This window comes from Mustela putorius, unplaced genomic scaffold, assembly GCF_011764305.1.
Source record: "Mustela putorius furo isolate JIRA1106 unplaced genomic scaffold, ASM1176430v1.1 tig00000129_pilon_pilon_pilon, whole genome shotgun sequence".
In the NCBI taxonomy this organism is placed as follows: domain Eukaryota; kingdom Metazoa; phylum Chordata; class Mammalia; order Carnivora; family Mustelidae; genus Mustela; species Mustela putorius.
This window is the reverse complement of record NW_025421290.1, coordinates 39,939,841-39,962,300: the sequence shown is the minus strand read 5'-3', so window position 1 is coordinate 39,962,300 and position 22,460 is coordinate 39,939,841. Positions and strand designations below refer to the sequence as shown.

The 22,460-nt window shown below is 39.9% G+C and overlaps 1 protein-coding gene and 1 long non-coding RNA gene across 6 annotated transcripts in view; one reads left to right on the top strand and one right to left on the bottom strand.

Moving 5' to 3' along the window:
- PSEN1 (presenilin 1) overlaps positions 1-22,460 on the top strand; it is a 72,989-nt gene that overhangs the window by 35,557 nt on the left and 14,972 nt on the right. For all 5 annotated transcript variants that reach the window (XM_004754831.3, XM_004754827.3, XM_004754830.3 and 2 more), the window contains 5 exons: positions 1,947-2,088; positions 8,969-9,036; positions 9,833-10,053; positions 14,476-14,574; positions 21,829-21,915. In XM_004754831.3, coding sequence (XP_004754888.1) covers positions 1,947-2,088; positions 8,969-9,036; positions 9,833-10,053; positions 14,476-14,574; positions 21,829-21,915 — 617 coding nt within the window. The remainder of the gene's footprint in view (positions 1-1,946; positions 2,089-8,968; positions 9,037-9,832; positions 10,054-14,475; positions 14,575-21,828; positions 21,916-22,460) is intronic.
- LOC106006045 lies at positions 11,039-12,609 on the bottom strand. Its single transcript, XR_001179899.2, has 2 exons — positions 12,541-12,609; positions 11,039-11,272 (listed from the first exon to the last, which is right to left on the bottom strand). It is a non-coding gene; the product is annotated as an uncharacterized LOC106006045 (long non-coding RNA).

Genomic DNA, 22,460 nt, shown 5'->3' with positions numbered 1-22,460 from the left:
TGAGAGCTACAGAGTTCTGTTTCATGTGTGGTGTCACTGGGCGATGCTGAATTTATTTGAAATTGAACAGGTAAAGAGTTGAATATTAAATCTTTTCCACCTCAGGGCCAGTGGTCCCATTGTTCTTCTGCTAGAACATTCTTCCCTTTTCTAGATTTGATGGATGAATTCTTATCATCGTTTTCATCTTTGCTTAAGTGTTATGTCCTCAAAGGTGATTTCCCTGATCCTTGTAACAGAATTAGGTCCTTTTGGATACTCTTTCTTATAGCAGCCTGTTCTTTTTCACTTGTCACAATATGCAAATATTTATTTACATTATTTAAGCCTGGTTTCTTTCTGTAAGGTAAGGCCTATGAGGGCAAATTGTTTCTACAACTAGTTATGTAACAAGTGCTCAACAACAACAAAAAAGTTGCTAAATGAAAGGATGAAGAGTTAGTGCATGCTCCTGTTCTCTAGACTCCTGGGGGGGGGGGTGTTGTATAGGTTCTGTCCTGCTGTTGGTAGGAGCCCTTTGCCTTCAAGGAAAATACTTTGATTCAGATTCACCTAATTTTGTCTCTAGAACTCTGTAGGGCCCCTAAGGGCTCAAACAAAGCTTTAAATGAATTTTGAAATTTGAATTAGCAAACTGTGGCGTTCTAAAAGCCAAGGTATTAGCCCTTTGGGAGAAAGGCTAAGACAGGAGTAAAGGGCAGGAATTAGAGACCACGGTCAAAAGAGACTGGGAAGTACTATCTGTATAGCTTAGAGTTAGTTTTGGCTGTATATTATAGAACAGGGTTAGTAAGCCATAGTGCCCACAGGACAGATCTGCCTGCCACCACCTATTTTTGTAAATAAAGTTTTACTGGATCATAATCATGTTCATTCATATATATTGTTCATTTATATATTGTCTATAGCCGCCTTCATACTACAGTGGCAAGGGTTCAGTGGTTGCAACAGAGGCCATATAGACCACAAAATTTAAAATATGTCCTCTTTAGTCCTTAACAGAAAGTTTCCTGACTCTGTTATGGGAAATCAAAACAACTGGTTTAAATGGTATACGTATCTTATCTTTCTCCCTGAGAGTGGTACAGGGTGGTCAGTCCAGATTAATAGTATGTCTTCACATTCCTCAAGGACTCGGGCTTCTTCTTTCCTTTTCCTTTGGCTTCTATCCTTTAGGCTATTCAAGGTTCCTTATTGGTACTGGAGCCCCAGTTCCTTATTGGTGCTGAACTTCCTGTTCAATTCAGACAACAGGAAGCAGGAAGTGGTGAGGGAGAAAAGGATCTAAGACATATCTCCCAGCAGAATTAATGCCTTTCTTAGAAGTTCTACACAACACATCCGCTTTTAACTCATAGGCCATACTTTGTGTCATGGTCACACCTAACTGTAAGGGAGTCAGAAATAAAGTCTCTTAGCTGGGAACGCTGGAACCTGAAATAAAAGTGTGTTTATATGAATGAGAAACCAAGGGGAAGATGGGTATGTGACGTTATGTTAAAACAACTCCAATTGTAGTTACCCTGTGAGTGAAAAAAATAATTGTAAGCCATTATTATATAAGCCACCTTCCTTTGACAAGTACTTATAGCTTAGGTAGTTCCTGTGGTAGAATCCAGTTCTCTAAACAAATCACTAATAAGCTGTGGAGAGAGAACATTTGGTAAGTAATGATTTCAGTGTAAAGCATCCACTAGATGGAGCCAGTGTCTGGCTCACAAAAGTCCACCTCTCCACATTTGAGATCTCTCCTTTTGTTTTGAACAACTTGTATATAAGAACTTGAGTATAGCTACCTTTCTTAGCTGAAATTCTTGGCGAGATTGCTGAGATGGAGAAAAGTCACAAGATATCAGTTGAATCAAGGAACTAAAACTGGTGTTGGAGAGGGTTGTGGTTTGAGATACCCATTAACACTTACTTCGCACTTTTGTATTTTATTACAGAATCTATACCCCATTCACGGAAGATACAGAAACCGTGGGGCAGAGAGCCCTGCACTCAATTCTGAATGCTGCTATCATGATCAGCGTCATTGTTGTCATGACTATTCTCCTGGTGGTTCTCTATAAATACAGGTGCTATAAGGTGAGCATGAGACATGGAACTTTGCTTTCCAGCATGTTCTTTTTGTGACTGGGTTTTCCTGTCACCGTACTTGGTCCAGTAGAGAAAAGAATTTTATATTCTAGAACTGATTTTTACTTTTCCCCCTTATTGTAGAACATTTAAAAACACAAAAAGACATTATGGGGGAAAATTTTTTTTCTTATCATATTCTAAATGTTTTTAACATTTTGATTGATTTGCAGTACGCTTAGGACATTCCAGATTAAGTCCTAAGACCTTTGTGAATTCCCTCATTCGCAAATAGTACTGTAGGATATAATTGTCCCCATAAAGTAATATAACTTAAAAATTTCAGATTTTCCTGAGTGCAGACCACTAGAGCTTCCTTCAGACACTGATGTTAAACTCATTGGTGACTGGTTATATTCCCATTTCTACACTGGGAGCCATGCATTCCCTCACTGTCTCTCCTTCAGTAGCACTAGCTCTTTCCTTGGGAAATGAGGGCGGGGGAGATTGTATAGCAAAGACACAGGCCCAACCCTCCCGGCCTCTGCTCCCTTAGCTCACCCTCTCACTAAGGGATTCACTCTTAAATTTTAGCCACCTGCCGTATTTCAGGTGCATGCCTCATAAATCACAAATTATTACAAGTCTTTCTCAAAGAAATAAATGATAACTTTCTAGATATTGAAGTCTACTCTTTTCCCCTCTAGTACTTATGTCTGTATATGTTTAACATAGTTAAAATAAAATGTTTAATAAATATGTGTCCTTTCTTAACTTTTACTTTGGCATAAGCATTTTTCCATATTTAAATCCTCAGAAAATGTGTCTAAAGGCTATGTAACATTTGACTCAATGAGTGTATTTTAATTTACTTACCCTATTTTCCCTGATGTTGGACATTTAAGTCATATCCATTTTTTTACTACTCTAAAAAACAATGAATGCCTTTATGGAGCCTTTTTAATTTTTCACATTATTTCCTTAGGGTAAAATCCTCAACACAGAATTTATGGAGCAAATTATCTACATTTTTAAATTTTTATTTTATTTATTTGAGAGAGAGTGCAAGAAAACAAGAGAGATCAGCCATGGTGGGGAGGGGCAGAGGGAGAGGGAAAAGCAGACTCCCTGCTAAGCAGGGAGCCCGCCATGGGGCTTGATCCCAGGACCCTGGGATCAAGCCCCAAACCAAAGATGCTTAACTGACTGAGCCACCCAAGTGCCCCATCTATATTTTTTTTAATTATCATGGTGTGCAAAATTCCTTTTTTCAAAATGATAGGATCAATTTGTACTTAACATTAGTAGTGAATGAGACTGTCTTACCTTAACCTTTCACAGCACTGAATTTTTTAAGTTCTGTGCTAATTTTTATAAGCTAAACAAAATGCCTTCATTTGCATTTGGTTAATTACCAGTAAGATCAAATACCGTTCCAGTGTGGACAAACTTTAAAATTACACACAATTTAACCGCTTGTTGAACGTTTGAGTGGGTGGAAGTGTTAACCCAAGTGATGACCATCTGCAGTCTGACATTAGCAAGTGGAAAAGATTGAAGACAAAGGTGTCTATGATCATGGGAGGTAGTCATCAATACTTAGAAAACCGAAGAGCAGATGCTGTAAACCCTGCTGCAGAGCATCCTCCTACCTCTGTTGAAATATCCTCATGGCAGTTACTTTTTCTGCATATATGTGTTTACCTGCTAGTTCTGCTTCTCTGCTTTATTAGACTCATTTTGTAACTTTTCTTTTTAATATTTTATTTGTTTATTAGAGAGTACAAGTGGGGAGAGGGTTAGAGAAGCAGACTTCCCACTGGGGAGGGAGCTCAATGTGGGGCTCGATTCCAGGACCCTGGGATCATGACCTAAGCTCAAGGCAGACACTTAACCGACTGAGCCACCTGGGTGCCCTTCACTTTGTGACTCTTATCTGGATTATATGCTACTTTCGTTCTTCGCATTTTATGGGGAGTCTGTATTCTGTTTAGAGTCATACCCACACCTGCACCCCTTAAGGATGAGCCCATAAATTCATACCAGTTATAAGTTTGCTTTCTTGAGCCTTCCTTTCTGTGATTTCCCTGGTACTTTTTGGTTCTTTTGGATGTCCCTGTTCCATTCCTCCAGCCAGAGAGCTGGTTTTATTTTACCAACGACAGTGCCAAGAAGTGGTAGGGCAGAGAGAAAAATAAAGCAAGTGCCATCTGCCCCACTTTGGGGGAACTACCGTTCCTCCAGTTAGAGAGAAAGCTTCCCCTCCCTCAGAATTTTAGGCTCCTGCAACCCTCAGTACCACCCCCGCAGGACTGTTTGATGGCTGGATGTGAGAAGATGGTGAAGTGAGGTTTTTGCATTCTTTTTTGGTGTTAGGAGACCTCTTTCCTGTTGCTTATCCAGAAGTAGACTTCTCCTAGAGCTCCCACCATCTTGCCAATGCCCATTTGGGGTTGCAGTGAGTTTGATGGAGGAGGCTAGAACTGGAGGGAAAACGTGCTAAACTCACTTCCAGTTCCCCAGCCCAGCTGACTCTTCACTTGTCAGAGTCCTCACCTAGCGGCTGCACGAATTCTGGCCAGCTCTCATGGTTGCATTCGGCAAGAGAGGGGAGATGTGTACTCGCTCCACGGCGCCTCAAACCTGTCTTGATATATTTTGGTCAGTTTTATGCATCTTTTAGTTACGTCTCATTTTAGATCGTCTAAAAAGGGTTTATTTTCAGCCACATTTCCACATTTGTTTGTTCATATTGTTTTGTTAACATTAAGTTCAAGTCTTAGCAGGCACAGCCAATTCTATAGGAACAAGTTGTTTACTTTGATTTCTACTCCAAAATAAAAGGAGCTTTTGAGTCAGAAATTCAGAAACTTGCCAGGACCTGTTTGGAAATAAACCTGAAGGATTTATTGTCAGTGGTTGGTTGTGCAATGTCTGTGAGAAGCACAAGAAGTTGAAAGACCGAACAAACTTGAAAAAGGTAGAACTGAAAAGGCTTATTTACATATCACGGTTAGAGACAGAACTATGTAACTTATTAAAGCCATGCGATTTCTGGCCTTGACAGTTCAGGGTTTAGAGGAGATGCTTGCTGTTCTGTACTGAAGCAGGGCTCTTTGCTTTCAGAGCTTTTAGCACAAGAAAGCTGAACTAGGGATTTTTGCAAGATGAGGGAAAAGTCTGTTTTACCACCTGATGTTCTAGAAAAAGGGGAAGTGCTATTTAGTCATCATCAGAAGAGGCTTTGAATTCAGGTAATAATTCAGAAAATCACAACATCGGTGACCAAAAGCCATTATTACAGACAGAGGGCATTTAATATCTTTGTAATATGAAGAGCATTTATAAATCATTCAGAAAATTATGAACACGGACATTATAGGACATTAGAGCATGTAGCTCTTGATCTCGGGGTTGTAAGTTTGAGCCCCACCTTAGGTGTAGAGATTACTTTAAAACATCATAAAAAATATTATGAACATTCTAAGAAATTTTTTAAAACCCAAGCCAGAAGAATTACAAAGGAAATATAGATGGCCAGGTGGCACCTGGGTGGCTCAGTGGGTTAAGGACTCTGCCTTCAGCTCAGGTCATGATCTCAGGGTCCTGGGATCGAGCCCCGCGTCGGGCTCTCTGCTCAGCAGGGAGCCTTCTTCCTCCTCTCTCTCTCTGCCTGTCTCTCTGCCTACTTGTGATCTCTGTCTGTCAAATAAATAAATAAATAAATCTTTAAAAAAAAAAAAAAAGAAGAAATATAGATGGCCAGGAGAGAGAGATAGATGTGTGTATATATGTTTCCTCAATGGTAAAAACAGAAACATATTAAAATAATAAATTAAGATATTTCATCTATTGACTTGGTGAAGATTAATATAGGGTTTTTTTTGTGAAGTCACTAAGCCAATATGTATCAATAGTAATTAGAAAAAATGTACACTTTTTGATTCCATAATTTTGCTTTCATGATGTATCTGAGAGAAAGAATCTGAAATGCAGAAAAATATTTGTATGCTAGGATTTTTATCCTAGCATAAATTATAATTAGAATAAAGTAGAAAACCATAAGTTCCATAAGAAATACGGAATAAGAAAAGGTTAAATAAATAAGAAAAAAGCTAAATAAATAAGAAAAGGTAAAATTGTGGGTTCATCCATATACGTAGAATATTATAATTTAGTCATTTAGAAATTGTATTTTCACCCATCAATAGCATTAGGCAGCTGGGAGGCCCCACACAAAAGACTAAGGACTCTCATTTTATAAAAATCAGTATTTTCAAAAAGTATTTGGTGGCATGAGAATGTGTCTGTAATAAAAGAATGCCTGAAAAAATACGTTAATTGGTTGTCACTGGTCAGTGGGAATGGTTTTCTTCCTTTAGTGTTTCTTTAGCTTCTCAGTGTTATACATGTATGTTACTTTTGTATTCAGAAAAGTGCTTTCTTAAAATAAACACAATCCCCATGCTCTCTTGCTGAAAAAAATAAGGTAACAAGCATTTCTCAAGAAAAATGAGAATTTCTAGGGCACCTGTGTGGCTCAGTGGGTTAAGCCTCTGCCTTCAGCCCAGGTCATGATCTCAGGGTCCTGGGATCGAGTCCTGAATCTGGCTCTCTGCTCAGCGGAGAGCCTGCTTCCCTGTCTCTCTCTGCCTGCTTCTCTGCCTACTTGCGATTTCTCTGTGTGTGTGTCAAATAAATAAATAAAATCTTTTTAAAAAAAAATTTAAAAATTTTAAAAATTAAAAAGAAAAATGAGAATTTCTAATACTCAGTATTTACTCTGACCTTTAAGTCGAGCTTAATACGGAGTACCAATGTACATCTTCCACTTTGTAAAGCTTTTCTGTTTTGTAATATTTCATCTACTTTTGAGTTTTATAACCTGGATTATCTCTGAAGCTGAGTCTTGTAAGCACAGCGGGGTGGGGAGCATGCAGGGAGATTCCTTTCTGCTTAAGCTTTATTGGGTTTTCTGCTGATAAAATAGAGTAAGGGCTCCCTATAGAATATTTTGCTAAAGTTGAATATTTTGAGAGGGAAATGTGCAGGTGTCTTCAGTTTACTTTGATATGTATTAAAAATAAAAAGGAGAAATGGATAGAAATGCTACAAAGTGAGTATATCAAAATGTGAATGGTGGCTGTAAAATTCTTTAAACTTTGATGTGTGTTTGAAAAAATTTTTTTGTTTGAAGATTTTCATTTATTTGAGAAAGAGAAAGAGAGAGCGCGCACGCGCGCACAAGTGGGGAGTTGGGGCAGGGGGAGGGGCAGAGGGAAAAGGAGATGCGGACCTTGATCCCAGGACCCTGAGATCATGACCTTAGCTGAAGGCAGACACTTAACTGACTGAGGCACCACTTGAAATTTTTTATAATAAATTAGGGGAGATTTTTGTGAAAGAACACCAGAAATTAACTTTGTTTATTCAGATAGTCAGTTTAGAATATTCATATGTCCAAAGAATACCAACTTCTGTGTAAAGGCATTCTTTTAACTTTTTCCCTAATTGTACCACTTAAGAAGTTGTCTTTCTTTCTGTCTGTCTTTCTTTCTCTCCCTTTCTTTCTTTCTTAAGTTTTTGCTTTGTTTTTGTTTTGTTTTGTTTTGGCAGAGATACAGCTAGAGAACACAAGCAGGGGGAGTGGGAGAGGGAGAAGCAGGCTTCCTATGGAGCAGGGAGCCAGATACAGGAGTCAGTCCAGGACCCTGGGATCATGACCTGAGCTGAAGGCAGACGCTTAATGACTGGGCTACCCAGGTGCCCCTGAAATTGTTTTAAAGAAAAAGAGACAGCAAGAATTTTTAAGAAATCTTTTCTTTTAAAAGGAATTAATAATTACAGATCACCTTGGGTGACCAGAAGAAAACCAAAGAGAAAATTAACATGTATTTTGATCATAACTAGATTTTGATAGGTTAGAGCCTGATTATTGGAACAACTGGATCTGGGAGATGGGTGTGGATGATTTTTTTTTTTTAATGACAAAATAATATTCCAGTTTAGAGATGATTTTTGGGGGGTGCCTGGGTGGCTCAGTCAGTTAAGCATCTGCCTTGGGCTCAGGACCCTGGGATTGAGTCCCACATCAGGCTCCTTGCTCAGCTGAGAGCTTACTTATTCCTCTGCTTGTCACGCCCCCTGCTTTGTACACTTCACAAATACATAAATAAAATCTTAAAAAAAAAAAATTAAAAAAAAATTAAAATGGCTATATAACCTAAAAGGCCTACTTTTTAAAATACATTTAATGTATATATATGTAAGTCATTTAATGGACTGTGATTTTCAGTTTCATTGAATTTTATTTTATTCAATTTATTTCTGTTTATTTCCAAAATACAACAGAATTTTTCCATTGAAACTATTGCTGCTTTAAGCTTTAAATGTTGACTATTGGCTCTGTTGATACTTTATTTTAGAATGCATTATTTAAAAACTTTCACGTTTCTAGGGCGCCTGGGTGGCTCAGTGGGTTAAGCCGCTGCCTTCGGCTCGGGTCATGATCTCAGGGTCCTGGGATCGAGTCCCGCGTCGGGCTCTCTGCTCAGCGGGGAGCCTGCTTCCCTCTCTCTCTCTCTGACTACTTGTGATTTCTCTCTGTCAAATAAATAAATAGAATCTTAAAAAAAAATTCTTAAAAACTTCACGTTTCTAAAGGAATAAGTGTGTGTATATGTCTTGCTGAATTTTCTATTTTCTATTCTGAGTAGTTTGGTAGCAAAGAGTTTCAGTATAAGTATGCACTGATCCCAAAGTCAGTTTGAGTTCTGCCATTTGAAAAGAGTAACATTCACAGAAATAATATATTATTTTTGAAGTAAGAAACTTGCCTTCCTTTAGGATATGGGATCTGTTAGTTATATTGAAATGCTTTCTTTTCTAGGTCATTCATGCCTGGCTTATTATTTCATCTCTGTTGTTGCTGTTCTTTTTCTCATTCATTTACTTGGGGTAAGTGGTGAAATACTTAATCTGGTTTTCAGGAATTAACTCTGAGCTATATAACTGTCACTTAAACCCATGGACTTTGTTGATGAAATACTCTTAAATTATGATCATTTCCATACATAGTTTGTACTTGGTATGCTTAAGACTGGTTAGTATTATAAAATATATATATTTTTTTTCATGGCTGCACTAAATTTCATTTTACAAAAATAACATCTTGTGTCCTAGCCATATGAAATGTATTGTGGATGTTTAATTTTTCTAATTTCAGGTATTTTAAAACTAGGGTTTCTTTCTGTTGTGGCATTTTATTTTTAAAGGTTTTATTCATCTGAGAGAGACAGTGTGAACGCAATAGGTGGGGAGAGACAGAGGGAGAAGCAGACTTCCTGCTGAGCAGGGAGCTGGACATGGGGCTTGATCCTGGGACTGGAATCAGGACCCAAGGCTAAGGCAGAGGCTTAACCAACTGAGCCACCCAGGCGCCCCACCCATTATGGCATTTTAAGTGACATGTGGCCTTTTTTTTAGTTTTTGTACTTACTTTTACAGCTATGACCTGTGATACTGGTTTCCTATTTATATGAATGATACAGAGTTTTCTGCTAAAGAAAGCTCAACTTGAGAGAAAAAGTGAATTTAAAGAAAACTGTTAAATAGCACAGGTTGATAAAAGATATGGTAAAAATATGAAGATAAGCTATGAATATCTAATCTGAGGGAATCATAATTCTGAATAATGTTTTGATGAAAATTAGTGTACATAAATATTTTTAGATTTCTGTTTAATTTTTTTCAGGGAAGTGTTTAAAACCTACAATGTTGCCATGGACTACGTTACTGTTGCACTCCTGATCTGGAATTTTGGTGTGGTGGGAATGATTGCCATTCACTGGAAAGGGCCTCTGCGACTCCAGCAGGCATATCTTATCATGATCAGTGCCCTCATGGCCCTGGTATTTATCAAGTACCTTCCAGAATGGACAGCGTGGCTCATCTTGGCTGTGATTTCAGTATATGGTAAAACTCAAGACTGACATTTTGTTCATCACAGAAGTACCTCACTGGTGTGTTTCCCTTCCTTTTCCAGTTATCTTGACTTAGGAAAGTGGTAACAGTTAATATCCCATAGCTTTTCAGAAAATAATTAATTAGCTAGAGTATCTTTTTCTTATAAAGATTTCCTTTCTTTTTGAGGTTGAGTTCTTTAAGAATGTTTTCTTATTGCCCACATTTTAAGCCAGTGAGGGATTAGTGGAAGGATCCAGACTTCTTAGAAGACTGAGGTTTAAATCCTGTCTCCACCACCAGCAGTCTTTGTGATGCTAAGAAAGAGTGTCAGACTCCTTGAGCTTCAGTTTCCTCATGTAGAAAATGGGCACAGTGCTTCCCAGAGGTGTAAGAATTTAGAACCTATGTTGAAAGCACTAGCAGAGTACTTCACAAACTTAAAATGCTCAGTTAGTTTTTAAATCAAAATTAGGACTTCCACTTTTTATAAGGCAACTTGGGTAGAATTATCTTTGAAAAATAAAACTTATTTGGGCCGTGTGAGATTTAAATTCATTAACAACCAGTGTCACATGGGTTCCAAACAGTCCCAGAATATCCTTGACATGAAGGACAAAAGCCAGGTGTGAGCTCTGTGGCTGTCACCCAGCATGAAAGCCAGAAAGGGATCCACTTTCAGTGGTCAGAGGTCAGTATGTGTTCTCCAGATTACAATTTTATCCCTATTCAAATGCTTACTAAAATGTCAGATGCCCTGGAGTAGAATCCTCACCATGCCCACTTATTTGATGAAGAAAAAGTCCATGGAAATAGAATTAAATTGGTTCTGTTCTTGTATTTGAGCAGTCAGTCCTAGAACTATAGCCATGTACTCTGTTCCTAGAGACCTTAGGTGATTGGGCATTTGATGGTTTTCAGAGCCCTCGTCTGTCACTGCGCTGCTTTGCTTGGCCAACTCTGGCGCCCAGCCGGTCAGCAACTGATAAATACTTTGCAGTCAGAACATTACTAATAGGTTCTTCCGTTCAGTGCCTTTTTCAACAGCTACAGTTCGCCTTCCCCTTCAGAGGGACACGCTGTCTCTCTACCTGGGACGCGCTGTCTCTCTACCTGTGGCTGCTGGTGGAATTCTTCCGCAGCCCTACCACTGCATACAGTTTTTGTTGGCTAGATCCACATCCAACTTTTTCCAGGAGCACAGATGGAACATCACATCGATGATATTTACCTCTGAAGAGATTCATTTCACATATTCATTGAAGACATACAAATATTCACACAGGAGCTCAAAAAAAAGGGGGTGGGCATATACCTGTACATTGTTCAAGGCTTTGCCACCCCAGTTGAATTCCTGAGAATTACTTGGTAAGCTGAGGGCTTCTGTATCTCTGACGCTGTGAGGAAATTGCAACAGAGCCTCCCTATACCCACAATGTTAAAACAAGCCCAGTATCTTTTAGGCCTTTTTGGGATCTGGAGGCAGCATATTCCTCATTTACAAATTTCACTTAAGCCTATGTATACTGTTACAAATTGGCTCGTCTTGAATTGGGGCCCCCTTCAATAAATGGCTCTAGAATCTGTCCAGATGTAAGCGAACAGTCACTTCCGTCAGTGTCCCCTCCAGAGAATCACTCACTGTAGAAGCTCTAGGAGCCTCCTCTCACACCTTCAATCCCTAGACCGCTTGTGATGGTCAGAAGTTGCCCGTGGATTCTGGTGGGAGAAACTGCCCTCCTCAGTCCCATGCTGTACACAGTTAGAGAAGCGGTTGCAGAGTGCATACTGAGCTCTCCTAGAAATAGGTTCTCACAGGTCCTGAACCTGTGAAGTTCCACGTCGTTCTTTGGGTCATGGAGGCAGCATTCTATAAGCCCAGGCCAGCTACCAGGGCCTCCCTGCTACAAGATAGAGCTAAGTCTGGCCCTTTCTGGAGTATCACACCTAAAAGAAAGGTGGCCTCTTCTGTCCTCAGTCCGTTACTAGTTGACAAAGTGCTAGAGGAGCTCACCCCTTTCTTGGACCTGTGGCTACTTGGGGAGCCCTTCAGGATCAAGTGAACAGCAGTGGGAGTTTGTACCCCTCATGCACAACATCAGAATTACATGTGATGAAGCTTACTTCCTGAAGGGCTCCTCCTTTTCATTGCCTAATCCAGACATCCTTGATCAGAGAGTGGGGTCCAGGGCTCAGCAAAATTAGATGAACTTCAGCGGGTCATCTTATCCTAGCCTACAGTTGGCTCCATCTGTGCATTTTTATAGACTCTGGAGCCATTGCCATGGTTTAGTCATCTGGTTCCACCAATGACAGCAACAGCAATTATTTACCCAAGGTTTTCCTCTTTGAGGAAAATGGCTATGAGAACCTCTGGCTTCACAGATGCTCAAAATATATATCAAGGTTACAAATGTCTCTGTGTATATTAAAGCCACAGTACAAGCCTCACTTTCTCCATTGTGGACTTCCAGACATTGTTAATAGTGCCCATCTCACCTGTAGAAGTATACAATGCTGGGCTCCTGACCAAGAATTTCAGTGGGACTTTCACCGTTCCCACCAGCCTTGGGCTACAGACCTCACAGAGCACCATTGTGACATACTCAAGCAAGTTAAAATTTAATTAAATGAAACATGACATCTATCTATCATCAGTCAGACATCAGACATAAAGAGTCTGGTTCTATTTTTGTATGTTCAAAAACAAAAACAGTGCCTGTTCTGGAGGCAGCCATGTCTGGCTCAATCCAGGCTCCTCTCCTTTCATGTTTTGGCTGTGTGACTAGCACAGTGATCAACATTTAAGTGAAGATTAAATGAGAAAAAATACCTATAATACACTTAGAACAGTATCAGTAAATGTTAGCTGTTATTTTTAAAAATAACATATATAATCCTGTAAAGTAGTCAAGGCAGTACTTCCTGTGTTACTGCTAACAGACTTGAGATTTAGAGAGATCAGGTGTTTGCCCAAGCTTACAGCATTGGATCTAGAATCTGAATCCCAGGTCCAGCATTCTTTGTACTGCATTACAGTATTTCACCCATCAGCACTTCTTCTTCCATACGTGATACAAATGATCATTTCTCCAGACCTTTGAGTTCCTTTAAAGTAAGAGACTTTTGTGTCCATGATTTAGAGGAGTGATTCTCAAGTCCCTTTTTACAACATCTGAAGATTTTTAAATTTGTCCCACAGGTTCTAAAATTTTTGAAACAAAATTCACTTTAATTGCTCTAAAAATAAGGTCGTTTATCATTTAGCACTTCTGTTAGGGGCAGCATGTCATAAAGCCAAGATAGTTACAGGACATGCAGCTTCAAACAGGTTGAAAAGCTCCTCCTTATTTCAGAGCATGGCAAATCTCTCCTTTCTCATCCCAAACAAATCAAAGTGGAAGCAGTGAGATCAGAGATTTCTCTGTGTGTGTGTGTGTGTTTTATTATATTAGTGGTAGTCGATGTAATATTCAAGGAGACGTGACCACTTGCAGTTATGAGGGGTTTTTTTTTAACTTAAATGCATCTGAATGATGGGGATGGCAGCGTTAGCTGTGAAGTCTTCCTTCACAAATTTATCTACACCTGTTTTAATATTTTTAAATGTTTGAGATTTTCTGTACTTCTATATTGTGAATTTTTATGGCACAGAAAATGTAAGAAAAATCACCGTTGGTGGAAAGAGAATGTGGTAGAATCAAGAATAGTTTAGGCAGATTGCTCCTATTCTGAGTTGCTGTGTTTGTAAAATAAGCCACTTTCCAGTACCACATGCATTTAGGATCTGATACTGTGAAGTGCTTTTGACAGAGGTACAAAGAAATACTAAAAGGATTTCATGCAAAGATTTATTTTGTTTTATTTAAACTTACTGCCCTTTAATTCAGGTTTCCCTAAGTAGTACATACACTATTTTTAAAAAGGAGAGGGAATGAGTCTCTGTTACTCTGCTCTTCATATTTTGAGAAATTCAGTCATCCCCTCTATTAAATTCCTCTTGTTGTAAAGCTTCCATCTGTGGCCCATAGATATGATTTGTTCAGAAATAGTTTCTCTTTGTTTTTGCTTATTGGAAGTTGACAGCTGCTCTAGAGTAGTTCTGTCTTGTCATTATATCTGCCCTTTTTTTTCAAACTCAGAGAAGACTTGTTCCTGGAACTCTGTGATGATACACTGTAAACTAACCAAATGGGCAAAAACCAAAACAAAATTTACACGGATCCTCTGTGTGGTTTTGTGTAGGTTGTTTTTTCCCCCACCAGTGTACCTCCTGTTTATTTCATATGGTTCAGCATCTTCCTGTGTAAAGAAGACATTAACCCTTTTCCCTTGGTTAATTCCTCCCTGACACACCCATTTGTAAACTTGGCCAATGCATTTTTGCAGACTTCTTCTTCTTTTTTTTTTTTTTTTTTAATTTTCTCTTTCTAGATTTAGTGGCTGTTTTGTGTCCAAAAGGCCCACTTCGTATGCTGGTTGAAACAGCTCAGGAGAGGAATGAAACTCTCTTTCCGGCTCTTATTTACTCCTGTAAGTATTTTGGAATGATGTTAACTTACTACTCAGCTTATAATTTATAGGAACTCAAACAGATGTAATTATAGTCATTATTATACTTTCTTTCATCTTAAATGCATAACATTAAAAGAACGTCTACATATCCCTTTTCCTTGCAAACTATTGTCTTCCACCTGACGCTGGTTCAAGAGAGTTTTCAGTAGATGTAGAAATAGAAGAAATGTTTAGAGAGTGGGGAGCCATTTCTCTCAACTAAAATCTTATTAGTTACTAGGTGCCTGGGTGGCTAAATCGGTTGGGCATCTCCCTTCAGCTCAGGTCATGATCCCAGAGTCTGGGGATCGAGTCCCACATCAGGCTCCTTGCTCAGCAGGAAGCCTGCTTCTCCCTCTGCCTGCTGCTCCCCCTGCTTATGCCATCTCTCTCTCTCTGTCTCTTTTTGACAAATAAATAAAATCTTAAAGAATAAATAAAATAAAATCTAATTAGTCAAGAGTTATTGAGCCATTTACTACAGAGGAATCTTGCCCTAGCTTACCAAAAAAATTGTACTGTTCCTTCACAATGTGCCTCTTGGTTATTTTGGGATGCTGTTCTTCCTAATCATTCAGTACATATGCATTTGGGCATTGACCTGCCACAGAGCACTGTGGGGGACATAAAGATGTTTAAGATGCTCTGCCTTACCCAGAACTCCTTTGCTTATAGTTTAGAGGTGAGATAAGGCAAATGTATAAATAAGCAACACCCAGCATTGTTTCCAGATTCAGAGGAGGCACAATTGAAGTGTAAAGAGAGTTGAGAAGAAGGAAAACCTGGCTGGGGAAACAAAGAAGGCTTAGTGGATGAGATAGCATTTGTATTAAACCTTTTAAGGATGGTGGAATTTGGGGCGCCTGAGTGGCTCAGTGGGTTCAAGCCTCTGCCTTTGGCTCAGGTCATTGTCTCAGGGTCCTGGGATCGAGCCCTGTATCGGGCTCTCTACTCACCAGGGAGCCTGCTTGCCCCTCTCTCTCTGCCTGCCTGTCTGCTTACTTGTGATCTCTCTCTCTGTCAAATAAATAAAATCTTAAAAAAAAAAAAATGGGATTTCAGCAAACACAGATGGAGGAGTTGATTCCATAAGTGGGCTTGTTGCAAAGAATGGCTTTGAGACAGAAGTGTAGGGAGTCTTTATCAAGTTTCAGGTGTTTAGATTGACTAGAACATGGAGTAAAAATGGGGGAGAGTTCTAGGAGGATGGATTTGGAAAGGCAGATTAGGGCAAGATCAGGGATAGCTTTGAGGGGCTGGTGTAGATATCTGTATGCTATTCGCTGATCGCTGGGGAATCAGAGGTTCTTGAGCATAAGAGTTACGTGATCAGAGCTGTGGCTCCGCAGGCTTGCAGCATTATGCAGACTGATTTATGGCTGGTGAGAACCAAAGTAATGTCTAATAACTAAGCACATACTGTAGTAATCTAGGAGGGAAATAATGAGGGTCTGAACTGTGGTATTGTTAATGGCAGATCCAGGAAGAGGACTGATTGATGAGAGGTTGTACAGGTAGAATCAGTAGTTCTTAGCAACTGACGAGAGAAGTTTCAGGCCTGAAGGAAAAGTGATGAAGAGGGGTGTTGTTCTTGGTTCAGGAACGTTTCGTTTCGCCTGTGGCCCATATCTTCCTTAGTTGGTGGGACGTGTGAACCAGGTAGAAATGCCCAGCGTGCATTTAGAAGTGAAGTTCTAGTGCCTGGGGAAAGGTTGACCAGAGGTACAGAATTGACAGCGTAGCAGAGGCCGTCGAAGCTTCGGGAGTGGATGAGCGGTGCAGAAGAAGTGGATGCGAAGATGTCAAGGAGGGAACTTAGTCAGCTCCTGTGCTTAAAGAGGGAGAAAATGAACAGACAACAACAGCAAAGGGAAGAAAAGAAAATTGGGGTAGCTAGGATTTTTCACTTAACAGTATCAGGACATGTTTTCCATGTCAGCACGGGAAGAGGCTACACAGTATTCTCTAGGTACTCAGGAAAGGGTGTCCTTGTTGGTCTTCTTCTGTCACGAACAGTGCTTGCAGAGATCATCCGTCTTCGTGAAGTTTTTGGCATGATACGTTTTTAAAAATGAAATCGCTAAGTCAAAGCATGTATGTAAATTTTGATGGATCCAAATTGCCTCCTAAAAAGGCTTTTCCTTTAATAGTGTAAGGTACCACTTTCCTTATACCTTCAGTATTATGTGTGTGTGAAACTAAGAGGCAAAAAAAACCCCTCTTGTTTTATTTTAATTTTGGCTTATTAACTAATAATTATTAATGGGTATTTGGACTTTTTTCATTTTTTTTTTAAAAAGCTACATATATTTCTTGTTTTGTTACTGGGTATAATCTTTTCTATATTTTCAAAATTTATGATTGCATAAGTAATGCATTAATTTGTTATGCTGGAAGAAAATTAAATATTGTAAAGAAAGCTGAATTTCACTGTAACTGTCATCTCTAATCTTAATACCTTACCAAGCAGTTACCCTGTTACTAGTTTGATGTATCTTTGTAGGCTTTTTTTTTTTTTTTTTTTTTTTTTTTGCCTAATCTCCTGTTGGGTTATTGGAAAAATAGAGTTTCAAGAAGAACATCAAATGCTCTAGAAGAAGCCAAAGATGAGGACTAAGTAAACCATAGAGAATTTAGTGCCTTGGATGTCTTCGGTGACATTTAAGAGAACAATTTCAGTAGAGTGGTAGGGCTAGAAGCAGTGCTGCAAAGGGAAGGCAGTGTGTCTGTGTTTTGCTGTTGCTGGCAGTGGAAGTTATGGTATAGCCAGAGAATGGGTGGTGAAGGAGGGGAGGTTCAGTAAACATCCCCTACTACCGAGATGATTGTCACACACACAGGGCAGTGGTGACCTGAGGGGAGAGCAGGCCTGAGGAAAGGTGTTTCCAGGAGACAGAAGATGTAACTGTGTCTCTAAGGCTGAGGGGAAGGAGCCAGTGGAGAAAGCCTTTGATGAGACCAGCAAGAAGGAATAGTTCATGGACCAAGGTTAACAACAAAGCAAGTAGACATTGCTCTCTGGGGTGCCTGGGTGGCTCAGTCAGTTAAGCGGCTGCTTTCAGCTCAGGTCATGATCCCAGGGTCCTGGGATCAAGCCCCACATGGGGTTCCTGTGCCTGCCTTCCATTCCCTGTACTTGTGCGCTCACACTCTCTCGCACGCGTGGGCTCTGTGTCAAATAAATAAAAATCTTTTTTTTAAAAGGTTCTCTTTATTTATTGGACAGAGGGAAAGAGACATCGAGAGGGGAGATCAGGCAGGGGGAGAGAGAGGGGGAGAAGCAGGCTTCCCGCAGAGCTGGGAGCCCGATGAGGGGCCGATCCCAGGCCTCTGGGATCATGACCTGAGCCAAAGGCAGACGCTTAACGACTAAGCCACCCAGGTGCTCAATAAATAAAAATCTTTCCAAAAAATTTGCCTTGAGAGTTCAGGAAGAGGAATTAAAAGAGAACAGGAAAGACTTGGAAGGAGGGAAGAGGAAGACCACAGCAGAAGGTAGTGAGACTTAATGAAAGAGAGAGGGAAAGTTCGGAGCACGAGGTAGTTGACCTTGTTTTCTTGTGGACTCAGTGTGAGATCATTGGGGGGAAGTGGAGAGGCAAGGGCTGTGCTTGTCTGTGGAGAAGTCTGGTCAAATGTTAGAAAACTCATTGTCTGGAATGCAAGGATCTTGTTTTGCTCTTTTTCCAATATAAATTTATTATCATGTGCTTCCTGTGTTTTTTGGCAGAAAAAAGGTGAAGTTTTGAACATCAACATTTTCCTCTTAATCAGCATTTGGGTGTGAGCTTCTTATGTGTTATTCCTGGAAATTAAAATTGACTACATATTTTATATTTGTGCATACAGAATGTTCCACCAAATGTTGATAGTAAATACTCAGTGGAAGTAACTTAAGTATCCATCAGTGGGAATACTTACAAATAATTACGGTACATTCATACAGTAGACAGTTGTGCAGCCATTAGAAAGAATGAGGTAGCCCTGTATATGTCCAGTTGTTTCTTGGGTTTTTTGTTTTTAATTTTTATTTATTTATTTGACAGAGATCATTAAGTAGGCAGAGAGGCAGGCAGAGAGAGGAAGGGAAGCAGGCTCCCTGCTGAGCAGAGAGCCCGATTCGGGGCTCTATCCCAGGACTCTGGGATCATGACCTGAGCCAAAGGCAGAGGCTTTAACCCACTGAGTCACCCAGGTGCCCCTGTCCAATTGTATTTTTAATGTTAAAGATTATATACTAAAAACAGCAGATTTAGGGGCGCCTAGGTGGTTCAGTTGGTTAAGCATCTGCCTTTGGCTCAGGTCATGATCTCAGGGTCCTGGGATCAAGCCCTGCATCGGTTTCCCCGCTGAGAAGGGAGTACGCTTCTCCCTTTCCCTCTGCCCCTGCTCTGCCCCCCACCCCTGGGTGTGTGCTCTCACTCTCTCAAATATATAAACAAAATCTTTTTAAAAAGAAGAAGAAAGCGAGATTTAAAGCAATAATGCAATATTGTATGGGAGGAAGGGAGTTATGTTTGGTGTCTGTGCATATACAGTGATACATTTAAAAAACTGACAAGGGGCACCTGGGCCTCTCTGTCTACTTGTGATCTCTGTCTGTCAAATAAATAAATAAAATCTTTAAATAAATAAATAACTGACAAAAGGTTAATAGTGTTTACCTCTGGGAAGTGGGATTTAGAGATGGAAGTAACTTTTACATTTTTCTTTATACCTTTTTCTACTTGTAGAGTTTTTAATTGTACTTTGTGTGTTTTTTAAATTTTTATTTATTTATGTTTATTTTTTAAAGTTTTTTTAATTAGAGCACAAGTGGGGAAGCAGAGGGGGAAGCGGGCTCCGTGCTGAAAGGAGCCCAGTGCGGGGGCTCGATCCCGGACCTGAGATCATGCCGAGCCGAAGGCAGGCTTTTGACTGACTGAGCCACCCAGGCGTCCCTGTACTTTGTGTTATTTAAAAACCTAATGGTGGGTGTCAAAATGGAGGGATTTTGATTTTTTATTTTATTTTTATTTATTTTTTAAGATTTCATTTATTCCTTTGACTGACAGAGATGACAAGTAGGCAGAGAGGCAGGCAGAGAGAGAGGGGAAAGCAGGCTCCCCGCTGAGCAGAGAGCCCGATGTGGGGCTTGATCCCAGGACCCTGAGACCACGACCAGAGCCGAAGGCAGAGGCTTTAACCCACTGACCCACCCAGGCGCCTCTTAAGCTCCCAATTTTAAGTGAATTTTGCATATATGTTATTAACCCTGTTTTAAACCCTGTACAAGCAGGGGGAATGGCAGGCAGAGGGAGAAGCAGGCTCCCTGCTGAGCACAGAGCCAGATGTGGGGCTCCGTCCTAGGACCCTAGGATCATGACCCGAGCCAAAGGCAGGCGCTTAACTTACTGAGCCACCCAGGCCTCCCCATTTATTTTTTTAAAGCAGCAGTATTAGTAATCAGTACTTTTCTCCTGACATGGAAATAAACACAAATATTAAAAACTTTTAAATCAATATTCTTGACTATTTGTTTTTTAAAAAAATGCAGTCCTTTGGGGGTACCAATGACAACAGATTGGACTCAGGTTTTTGCTGGCATTTGGTTCCTGCCACAGCCCTGTATGTACATGTTTATATGTATTTTTATATTATCATTGGAGTATTTTCAGGATAAATTCCCAAAAGTGGAATTCCTGGGTCAAAGAGCTAAGGCACAGGTAGTTTTTTATTTTTAATTGAAGTGTAGTTGACATACAGTATTATAGTAGTTTCAGATGTACAGCATAGTGATTTGATATTTATATACATTATGAAATGTGCACCATGGTAACCTGTTACCTTACGAAACTATTATATTATTATTGACTATATTCCCTTGCTATATTTTATATCCATGATTTATTTTATAAATGGAAGTTTGAGGCCCTTGCGTGGCTCAGTTGATTAAGCATCTGCCTTTGGCTCTGGTCATGGTGCCAGGGTCCTGGGATCGAGCCCCATATTGGGCTGCTTGCTCGGTGGGGAGCCTGCTTCTCCCTCTCCCTCTGCTGTTCTCCCTGCTTGTTCCCTCTCTCTCTCTGTCAAATAAATAAATAAAATCTTTTAAAAATCAAAACAAAAAACTGGAAGTTTGTAGCTCTTAATCCCCTTCACCTAGTTTGCCCATCCCCCCTCCCCTCTGGCAACCACCAGACATTTGTTCCCTGTATTTCTGAGTTTGCTTCTGTGTTGTTTGTCTTATTTATTTGTTTTAGCATGATAGTATAAAAATGGCAAGATCTCATTGTGTTTTTTTAAAAGGTGTTATTTATTTTAGAGCTAGAGAATGAGCAGCGGGGCGGGGGGGGCAGCGGCGCAGGGAGGGACAAGCTGACTCTGAGTGCAGAGCCCCTGTGGGGCTGGATCCCACAATCCCAAAGTCAGGCCCTGAGCCTAAATCAAGAGTTGAACGCTTAACCGACTGAACCACCCAGGTGCCCCAATTTCATTCTTATGACTGAGTAATGGCATACGTAGTTTTGTTAGATGTTACCAAATTCCCTTCAATAGGGGCTGTATAGGGGCTATTCCATTTTTCATTCCACTTGTAATATATTAGAAGTACTATTTTAATGTTTTCATGTTGTCCTTTAAAATGTGAGAGGGGTGTGTGTATATACTTAGATCTATATGGATATGTATGTATTTTTGTGAAAGGGACATAGAATAAGCCAGTTGACAATCCCCTTTATGTTTACTGCTTTTAACTTTTTTTTATTCCTTGTATATCACAGTTTAGCATTATGGAAAATCCCAGAGGTCAGGCATCCTTAGAATCATAATGGCTGTGTGATGCTTTTGTGAGTCCCAGTTTGTTCTCTGATTTAGTTCCAATAAGTAATTTTCATCACATTATTTTAGAATGTTCGGCCCTCCAGCTGTTTTTTAATAGATCTTGCTGGCCTGAACAGTTTTTCTCTGATTACTTTTCAGGGACTGGAAACAATGAAATTATGGTTTTTACAGTAGCAACTGTAGTTTGAAAGCTAGAGTGAATGCTCAGTTTTAGAATTTTTTTTTTTTAATCTGCCAAAATCAGGGAAAATCTTGTGTGGTTTTTAATAATGCATTTGCTTCTGCTTGTTAAGGATTCTTAAGATAACATTAAGAAGATTGGTGATTTCTGTAGAAAGATAATGGCCTGTTCTCTATTCATGTACTTTCTGGGTTTCAAGTTCTTAACTGGACTTTTGTCTTTCTCAACAGCAACAATGGTGTGGTTGGTGAATATGGCAGAGGGAGATCCAGAAGCCCAAAGGAAGGTATCCAAAAACTCCAATTATAATGCACAAAGTAGGTGTCTTTTATTTGGTAATTTCCTGCCTGGTTTTTCCGGGTCATTGTCCTGTTATATTGGCTAACAGCTGTGAAGCAATGATTTTAACCTCTGTCTTTGGTCATGGACTCTTGAGAATCTCCTGGAAGCTGTGGTAATACCCAGGAAATACAGATAAATATTTAAGAAGTTCAGGTGCTCTAAACCCAACCATACAGCCAAGGGACCCTAGGTAAAGAATTTCTGCCATTAAATGCCATTAATACCATTATGGAAAGGTTCAAGTTGAGGCTGTGATTTAAAAAAGAAACAGTAGGGCGCCTGGGTGGCTCAGTGGGTTAAGCCGCTGCCTTCAGCTCAGGTCATGCAGGGTCCTGGGATCGAGTCCCGCATCGGGCTCTCTGCTCAGCAGGGAGCCTGCTTCCTTCTCTCTCTCTCTGCCTGCCTCTCAGTGTACTTGTAATTTCTCTCTGTCAAATAAATAAATAAAATCTTTAAAAAAAAAAAAAAAAGGCCACTTTCTGGTTTAAAAAAAAAAAAGAAACAGTAATCTTGCTCTCCA